Source organism: Hoplias malabaricus, chromosome Y (genome assembly GCF_029633855.1).
Source record: "Hoplias malabaricus isolate fHopMal1 chromosome Y, fHopMal1.hap1, whole genome shotgun sequence".
NCBI classification, from domain to species: Eukaryota; Metazoa; Chordata; class Actinopteri; order Characiformes; family Erythrinidae; genus Hoplias; species Hoplias malabaricus.
Genome location: NC_089820.1, coordinates 42,492,805 through 42,502,026, shown reverse-complemented (window position 1 = coordinate 42,502,026; position 9,222 = coordinate 42,492,805). Strand labels below are relative to the sequence as shown.

Below are 9,222 nucleotides of genomic sequence, written 5' to 3'. Positions count from 1 at the left end.
CTGACTTTTTCCGGTTATATTTTCAGGTTCACGTTATTCTGAGAAAGTAATTCACACAGACATTTCATCCACAAAGTTGTTTTTCTATATATTTGGAAGAAGGAACCAAAGTCATTTGCTGGTAGCATGACTCCAGTAACCCAGACAGTGTCACACAGCATAATTACACTTCCCCTTCTAAAAATCTGAAAGTGCATATTTTTTAACATCCACTCTACATTCAAGCGTCATTTTTTATGTTTTAAATCTATCTGCAAAATGTTTTCAGAGGTCAGTAGAATAGACAAAATTCATAATCATGTAAAAGTATTGTTCCTTGGATATACTGACTGAGTAAAACCCCTTCCTTTAAAAATAAATAAAATGATAATAATAAATAATTAAAGAAAATTAAGAGTTCAAGCGCCATTATGGGGCAACAGGTAGAGTTATGGGTTTGAGCCCTGCTCCAGATTAGTTTGCTATGTTCTTCCTGTGTCTGTGTTAGTGTCCTCCCACGGTCCAACAACACATGTTGGTAGGTGGTTTGGCTACTCAAAAGTGTCCATAGGAGTTTGTGTCACACTGTGAAGGACTGGTGTGTTTTTTGCCTTATGGCCAGAGATCCTTAGTCTGCTTCCAAACCTTCCATAACCCTGAACTAGGTAATCGGTTACAGATAATGAATTACTAATATTCTAAACATTCTTAATGAATGATCGAGTACAATTTCTACTGAGTGTCTTCCACAGTAAACAAAACTTTTTTTTTTTTGTATTATTTTAACTTTTTTCATAGGAATAGGTTTTACTCAGTCAGTAAATCCAAGGAACAATACATTTGCATTACTATACATTTTACCTAGTCAGATTTCACCAGTGATTTTATTAAAGAGATAGGAGCCTTGTCACCCATTACTAAGATGGCCATGGAAAGGACATGTCTATTTATAGACTAAAAGGCTGATTGCTAATTAGATCACTCAGCAATCAGGGTTTAAATATAAATAATTTTTACACAAATGTCTTTAACCCTCCTGCAAGGTATGTTAATTATACTTGCAACCCCAGCAACTGAAACCTGCCAAGTGTATATTAACATATACAGAGGTACAACATGATGCACTTTACAAATCATCATACTGAACAGCATACCATCAATAAGTCCATAAATTTACCAACTTTAGGCACATTAGTGAAAAGTCAGAGCCTGTGAGAGGATGTTTATGACCAGGTGTACGTATCAGGGACGTATGTAGGAAAAAATATGTAATTTTCTCACCCTCAAAAATAAACACCTACAGTCCAGGCGTGCAGTCACACATTCTGTGGCTTGTCAGACCTCCAGTCACGCCAGGTACTGAGACACAGTGTGAAAAACATAAAGAATACCCCCAAAGTCACAGCTGGGGTTGGTTGCTCAGCTTGATCCCAACATGGCCATTGTCACTTGAAACATTTTGGGACAAATCCCAAACAAGCAGCACATATACAGCCTCCAAACATGTGGAAATGTAGTTGGTTGAAGACGTTCATGCTCCTCGCTGAGGTTTCGGGAACTGTAGCAGGATGTAAGTGCTGTTTAGTTGGCTTGGACTGCTGGCTGTGGTAGGAAGCTCAATCTCTTCGTACTGAAACAATAATAGGATGACTCTTTCAGTTAAAAGCTTGGATTCCCTTGGACTAATTACACTTTAGGTTTGTAGATTTAATGAGATTAAATCCTTTCCTTTTTTCTGCTATAATTTAAAGTTCTAATCTCTTACTGGTTTCTTAACTTTCCTATCCAGAGAAAACTCTGTCTCTCTTTAAATGTGTTTCTTACCCCATTCTTCCTCATAATGCCCTTTTTGTTTTGCTGAGGTCTGCAAATCATTGGCTACCATGAACTTCAATTTCACTCCTACACTGATGATACTCACATTGACATTTTCTCAAAACCATCATTTCACCTCCACTTTTCATTTCATTTTTGGGCCTGTGTATACATTCTAACATTCAAGTAACATTTGTCTAGACACACTAGGTAAGAGGGCATGCATATTTTTGTTAGGAAATGTAGACAAATTATGTGTGTTACACTTTAGTTAGAGCTAATTATTTAACATTATCCCATGTCATTATATTATTATTCAATCCTTGTTTTATTAATAATTAGGTTTGCCATATAATGTCCCGCTATTACCTCTCCACCACAAATCATCCCACATCTGTGAGGATTCAAAATCACAGGTGTCAGACATTGTTTGCAAATTTTTGGTTCCATTCACCACAAGTACGAGCAACTTTGAGTTTATTAAGAGCAGAGCATTTCATACATAACCACTCACAATTGCTTTGTTTACACCTTAATCATTTAACTGCACAGACATTTTTGATAAATTGCGATAACTTATCTTAAAGATGACGTTCACAATTTTCTGAAAATGTTTCCTGACCATTTGCTAGCTCTCCAGTCAATTTGCATGCTGGAAAACTTTCTAATGTGTTTCCGAAAGACCAGTGTCAGTAAAGTTAAATCATTTTTAAAAAGGGTACATTATGCTCGTTTTTTTCTGGAGGTTTTTAGAAAACAGAGAATTCTACAGACATTGAAAAACATGGACCCAAGATGAGGATATTGCTATATTTCTGCTCCATAGCTGGGTAATATTCACTTACTTTTGCTGTTTCAGATTATTTAGGTAGGTACCCACTGTAATTTGGGGAGAGTAATAAATAACTCGAGTTATAAATGAGTTTCAATTGCAACGCAAACAGTGAATAAAAACAAGTTAAAGTTCAGGCACTTAGGAACAGTCGTTTGTTTCCTCATATGGTTCCACCTTAAAAGACACGGAGCTTTTGAATGTGAACTTTACTGGAATCATCAACCTTGCCTTTAGTAACAGGACAATAATTAAGGCTTTGTGTAAATCAGAGTAATCCTACCTGTACTATGTTATGGTCTTGATGCTGTGGTGGACTTGAGTCTGGAGGCTGGGGTTGAAGTTTTGAAATCGTTTTGAAGTGGCAAATTATCACACCTGAAAAATCATGGGACAGTCTTATTAACTCATCAAATGTCGTATTACACCAAACATTATTACAAACACAAATAAATTTAATTCTTAGACACTTTATTACTAATTACAACTAATAATTGATATCATTAAAATGAAAAAAAAATATGATTAAAAATGTAATATGTGTGTGATATACATATGAACATAAAGCTTATCTGCTTGTAAAGTAGTCTTGAACATATTCTTAACTAGATATAAATAAGAACATCTGATAAATTAGTTAAATGTAAATGTTGAATAAAACCCTTTTTTCTGAAATTAAAGCTATCAATAAGGAATTTGTTCTTCATATGCTGCAGTAGGAATTAAGAAAAACTTACAATACATGAAATAACATTACTGTGAAGTTATGAAAGCAGTAATGTTCATAGTCATGTGAGTATTATGCTGCTTTTTGACTGCATGGTACCTACTCTACTTTTCCTTTTTTCCTTTTCCATTGGGCAATTTCAGTGCCTGGTCCCTAAACTGGATATTTTTAGCACCTGCTTACTCATGGTTCCAAGCTAGTCGAGTAGAAGAGGTTCCAATATAGAATAGAATAGAATTCAACTTTATTGTCATTGCACATGTCGCAAATACAAATCAACGAAATGTAGTTTGCATCCATCCAGAAGTGCTTAGTAGTAAAAAATAAATATATAAATATAAAATATACATACATACATACATTTTCTTTTCCGCTTCTCCATTTCAGGGTCGCGGTTAAATATAAAATATAATATAAAAATATAAATATGTAAATTACAAATGTACATTAAATTGTTTGAGTATGTTGTGAATAAATATAAGTATGTACAGGTTATGAATGTGCAGACTATGAACAGGTTATAAATATGAATGTGAAGGTGTATAAACAGAATATAATAAATAATATCTAATATATATATAATACATAAGTGTGTACTTATGAACAATGTAGGTTATTTATACAGTATGTACAATAGTGGGCAATATATACAACAGATAAGAGCCGGTAAGTGGTGTTTAAGTCCATATTATATATTATATATATATATATTATAATATTTTTGATTTAACGAGGAATAAAAAAACTACACTGGCTGAGCTCATGTGCAGCGTTATGTTCAGTCCCAGAAAAAAAAACAACTAAATCCATTAGAGCAAAATAGAGTCAAGCAGAGTAGAAACCATGCACACCTTTAGTGTGGTCAGGTACTGATGTTTGATGATTAGCTCTCAGAATCCAACTTAAGGTATTAGACTGAGATCTGTCACCTCAGATTTCACAATCTCAGTGCTCCGTAGCTTAGTACCCTAGCCAACTATTGGCAAAGATATTCAACCCATTGGTTTACTAAGGATGTTATACAAGTAGTGGGTATACAACAGAGCTAAACAGTTTGGGGAATTGAATGATGATTTTCTGACCAGCAGTGTGACAGTGATTCAAATTGCTATTATTTTCTGTAAATGAAAGTTCAGGCCAATTTAAAGTATATAACCAACATGACAAAGAAGATCTGGCTTGAATTGTGAACTCTACTGAATGTGGAGTGCCAGATTGTCATTCAGTTGTGGTTACTTCTGATGTGTCTAAATATATAAGCTAAATAGCTCAATTTCCCGATTGTTAAAACATTTTTGTTGAAAATGTTGGCTATAAATTGCAGCTTTTATGATTTGAAAATTGCTCTCTTTCAAGTTGAGGTTTTGAGATGATAAAAAACAATAAATTATTTAGAATTACTGCAAAAATTGACAACTTAATATAGCAGAAAATATTAATAATGTATTAATTAATATATAAACTTTCGAACTTACAGTGAATACTGTTGTAAGCAAATTTTTTGTCTTCAAATGAATTACTGTACATATATAATATAAATCAAAACCCCATAATTTGATGGAAGTAATATTTTTAAAGCCATTTTTGACCCTTTCCATTGCTCCCCTCATGAAGAATTATAACACAATATAAAAGAGAGCTAATGATTTCAGAAACATAAGGAACAACAAAAATTATGTTATGGGATTTGACACATCTGTACTGCTGAATCAACACTTTGTTTCCCCACATCTTGCTTAAAAAAATACATAAAAAGGCATAAATGGCCAACAAGTCTGAGATAACACATTAAATTAAACTCACCAATCATAGTAATGATCAGAACACAGTTGAGAAGGCCAGATGCTAGAAAAAGATGTTGCGGGTGTTCAGTAGCTTCATGTGTCTGATTCTCCCAGGTTTCATTGTGATGATCTAAAGGTGATACAATAGTAAATTTACTTCTGATCATTGTTGTAATGACACTTTCCACAAAACAGGCGTATCACTATATTTGTGTTTTTAGAATTATACAGTTCTGATAAAATGTTAAGATCAATCTGAAGACATGAAATATGCAACATTTTATTTGCATACATTATTTGTTTGTATTCAGTACTTCTGACATAGTCATGAGCAATATTGTGAATAACCACCAATAAATATGCTATATGTTGCACAGTAAGTGTGCATTAAAACCTACAGAGAATAAGTACACAAACATGAGCATGGACAGGGACCGAACATTTGTAGATAACTGTATTAAACACACAATTTGTATTGTATTGTCCCTGTATGTTTTCAAAGAAAAATACATATAAAGCATCTTCATTTACAAAATATTATTAAGATAAAAGTACTACTAATACTAATACTAATCATAATTATAAAACTAATAATAACATTACCTGTTTAAAATCCATAACTTTTTAGATATTTAAATGTTATTAAATATTATTATTACTATTTGAATGCTGAAAAATTTATAGCTGAAAATCATCATGTCCACTGCCAAATATAAAGCAGAAAGGTATACTGAGCCATTTTACTAAAGCAGATGTAACAGCATTCTCCAGCGTGATGTTTGTAATGTTTAATGGTCAGACACCATCAAATTCTCACAGCAGTGACCTTAAAATAGTCTAAAGCTTTCCCTGAACATGAGTGTCTTTCTACAGCATATTAATGTCTTTGCTTCAGAAGCAATGTTGGAGAAGCTGGTGACTACAAACTATGTACCTACACAGTGCGTCTAAGAACATGTTTAAATGAACTTACCCTCAGGTTGCTCTTTGATGTAAATTCTGGTGCCATTGCTGATTTCTGGTGATGTCTCAGAAGTGAAGCAGTAATAAGTCCCTAATTCATTCACAGTGATATTCTGAATAAATAAACGGTTGTTTAACTGCAGTGAGAATGTTTTATTGAAGGTTGAGTTGCTGTATTGTGACGATGTGGAGTGTCTTGAGAAAGAGCGTAATATAAACACTGTAGGATGTGAGCACCTCATCAAGAACCAGTACACATTGCCAGAAAACTCACAGTCTAAAGTTATGTTTTGTCCCAAATCTACCAGCTGATCTGTGAAACCATCTACAGATCCACACCACAGCAGTAGAGCCAGACCTACAGGAAACAACAGCACATAAAACACGAGATGAACAATCCTGCTACACTGTTGTCCTCAAAGTTTTTAACATCACTGGTCTGTTAAATGACTTGTATCGTTGGTTTTCTAAGTAGAAATAATTGAACACACTTAAACAAACTTTGTTAGCAACCAAATAACAAAATATACTTTACATTTCTACCCCTAATATTACCAATACTTACAATGAAAAATATGCAGGCATAACTGGGCATTAAAATGTGCAGTTTGTCAAAGGTGTGTGTACAAAAATGTATCTACTATAAACCAACAAATCATATAGTTTGAGAAAAGGCACAAAATGTTTGTAAAACAATTGTATGTTTACACTGGCTTTCAAGCATTAAACTGGCTTACAATTATACATTTAACCAATAACAGTAACATGAATATAGAATTGGTTTTCTATAACTTTACAATAAACTCAGAGGTGACACTGTAAAACTGTCATGTTGTAGCAGGTTGCAGTCTCTCTGCCTCGCTGAGGAAATTCTGCCGAGCTTCAGAAGCAAAGGAAGTGGGAGTTAAACAACGTCTGACCACATGTTTTTTTGTACTTTTAACCGTGGCAAACATTGCCACCAATTTGCAAAAAAACAGTGCACCCACAGCCTCAAGGTCATACTCGTGCATTAGGGAATGGCATTAAGTTTCATTAATTTAGTTTCATTGTACCCAGTTTTGTGAGTTGTTACTCAAATCAACTAAAACTAAAATGCAGCGTCATGGAGGCTAATCTTTTACATCTTCAAACCAAGCAAATCTGAGATAACCACGTTAACAGATGTTACACAGTGTAAGTAAGGTTACAATGGTGTAATAGAGACAAAACAACAAAGAGTGCAGAAATTGTGGAGAATTTTGTGACTGACAAGAGATTATAGAGTGTTGATTGTGCAACAGAGTCTAAATCTTGATGTAGTGTGTGTTTTGGGCTCCCAGAAAAAAGTATAGTGATAAGAAATGTAAAGTAATGTTAAATGACCTCATATAGAACTGTAATGTCAAACTTACTTTGTTTGATTGTTAAATGACTCGTATGAGCAGAGAAAGACACCCTTGGAGCTTTAATGGAGAAAATTAAAAGATAAAACAACTATCACACACACACACACACACACACACACACTATCATGATTTTCAAGTTCCACAAGGGAGTTCCACAAGGTGCTTTGCAATAATTAAAAAAAACACTAGATTGCAGCGAAATACAAGTAGAAAAATACTTCAGACTCTGAAAATCTCTTTATTGAAAATTCCAAACAGAACTTAATTAATAGTGAAAATATACTAAAACAAAATACTCCAATCCCATATATGAAATGAATCACTGTTTTAAATATTCTGTTATGAAATCTGAAATTGTTTTATTGAGCAGTCGGTATGTTAGTTAAAATGTAATGGCAGTAAAATCAACCTGAAAAGGCTTAGTCTACACAGTCAGGAAAAAAATCTTTGGTAGAAGTATACATTATCATCACTAAAGGTACAAACAGTATAAAAGTACTTTTAAAGGTACAACAATGGTTTTAAAGTCCAGTTGTGTTCCCTAAAGACACATTTCCTAGAGATGAAATGTGGCACATGAAATCAACACAACATAAAAATCTACCACTAATATAGAATATTGTCGCTGTCCAATGAAAAACATTCATCTCCAAACATAGCAACTTGACAGGAAAACTTTCAGTGGATGTCAATATAAAAAGACTTTATTCCAAGTAATTGTGCAGCAGGCCTGTGATGTACTGCCTTGCACCTAATGATTTCGAGTAGACTCCGGACCCTGAACTGGATAAGTGGTTACAGACAATGAATAAATGAATGAATTTTGGAGCATTTCTATTGGTCCATTCATCATGAAGCTGTCACACAATGTGAAGGACAGCTGTTGTGTTCAAATCATGCAGTAGGATGTAAATTGCACAAAAATGGAGATACATTTTAATTGGAGAGCGACAATATGGTACAATTATGTCCTCTAACTAAAACTTTGCTAGTGCAGACCCCGTAAAGACTGAAACAGAGAGGTGAACTCAGAAGCTTTTGGGGAGTAGTTCAGGGTTGGCTTATGAAAGCAAATGAAGCCGGTCAACCCAGTTAGAAAGATGAATACGAGAAAATGGTGGCAACAGGGTGGAGGTGGGAGCAAATTAGTTTTAGATGCAGAAATTAGTTTCAGGGTAAATATAGAGCTGAGGGGAGGAGTTTGGGTGTAGTCCTACTTCCAAAATGATGTTATTATATAACTTTAATGTTAAATATGTAACTATGAAGGTACCACTACAGTGACAGTTTGTTGAGTGTATGTGCAAAATTTTATAGATTCAAAGGCCAATTCTGAAATTAAGGGCATTTATAGTAGTTTACCATCTTTAATGCAGTATAAAAGTCTCTCTTCTGGAAAAGTTTTTCACTAGATTTTGGAACATTTCTTTGCTGCTTTGCTGCCACAAGGAAACTACTATAGTCAGGTCCAGATGTTGGATGTTTAGTCCTGGACCACAGATGCATCTAATTCTGTGTACAATCTGTGCATTCACTAATGACGGTAGTTGATTCTGTCACTATTTACACTGTGCATTCATTAGGAAGGGTGACTGGTGTAACTTCAGAGGACATGTGGATAGGTTAAAGGTACATACATGTGTATAAAAAATGTTTAGCTGCCCTGAGTAAAATTGCATGATTTATTAATTTTCTAACTGAAAATAAGTCATATCTCTTCTATTTAAAAAACAA

The 9,222-nt window shown here is 34.0% G+C and overlaps 1 protein-coding gene across 1 annotated transcript; it reads right to left on the bottom strand.

The window, feature by feature from the left end:
• Nucleotides 1-24: 24 nt before the first annotated feature.
• Nucleotides 25-6,742, bottom strand: LOC136679427 (uncharacterized). Its single transcript, XM_066657938.1, has 5 exons — nucleotides 6,666-6,742; nucleotides 6,111-6,458; nucleotides 5,157-5,267; nucleotides 2,910-3,004; nucleotides 25-1,609 (listed from the first exon to the last, which is right to left on the bottom strand). Exons 2-5 carry the CDS (start codon nucleotides 6,340-6,342, stop codon nucleotides 1,511-1,513), a joined length of 537 nt encoding a protein of 178 aa, XP_066514035.1. The 5' UTR covers nucleotides 6,343-6,458; nucleotides 6,666-6,742; the 3' UTR covers nucleotides 25-1,510.
• Between the last annotated feature and the right edge of the window lie 2,480 nt (nucleotides 6,743-9,222).

Bases quoted from the DNA above. Each gene is read 5' to 3' on its own strand.
- LOC136679427 (XM_066657938.1), bottom strand. From the start codon at position 6,342: ATGAGGTGCTCACATCCTACAGTGTTTATATTACGCTCTTTCTCAAGA. The intron at 3,005-5,156 runs GTGAGTTTAATT...ATGATTTTTCAG, and splicing joins TCTGATCATTACTATGATTG to GTGTGATAATTTGCCACTTC. The intron at 1,610-2,909 runs GTAGGATTACTC...TTATTGTTTCAG, and splicing joins AAGACCATAACATAGTACAG to TACGAAGAGATTGAGCTTCC.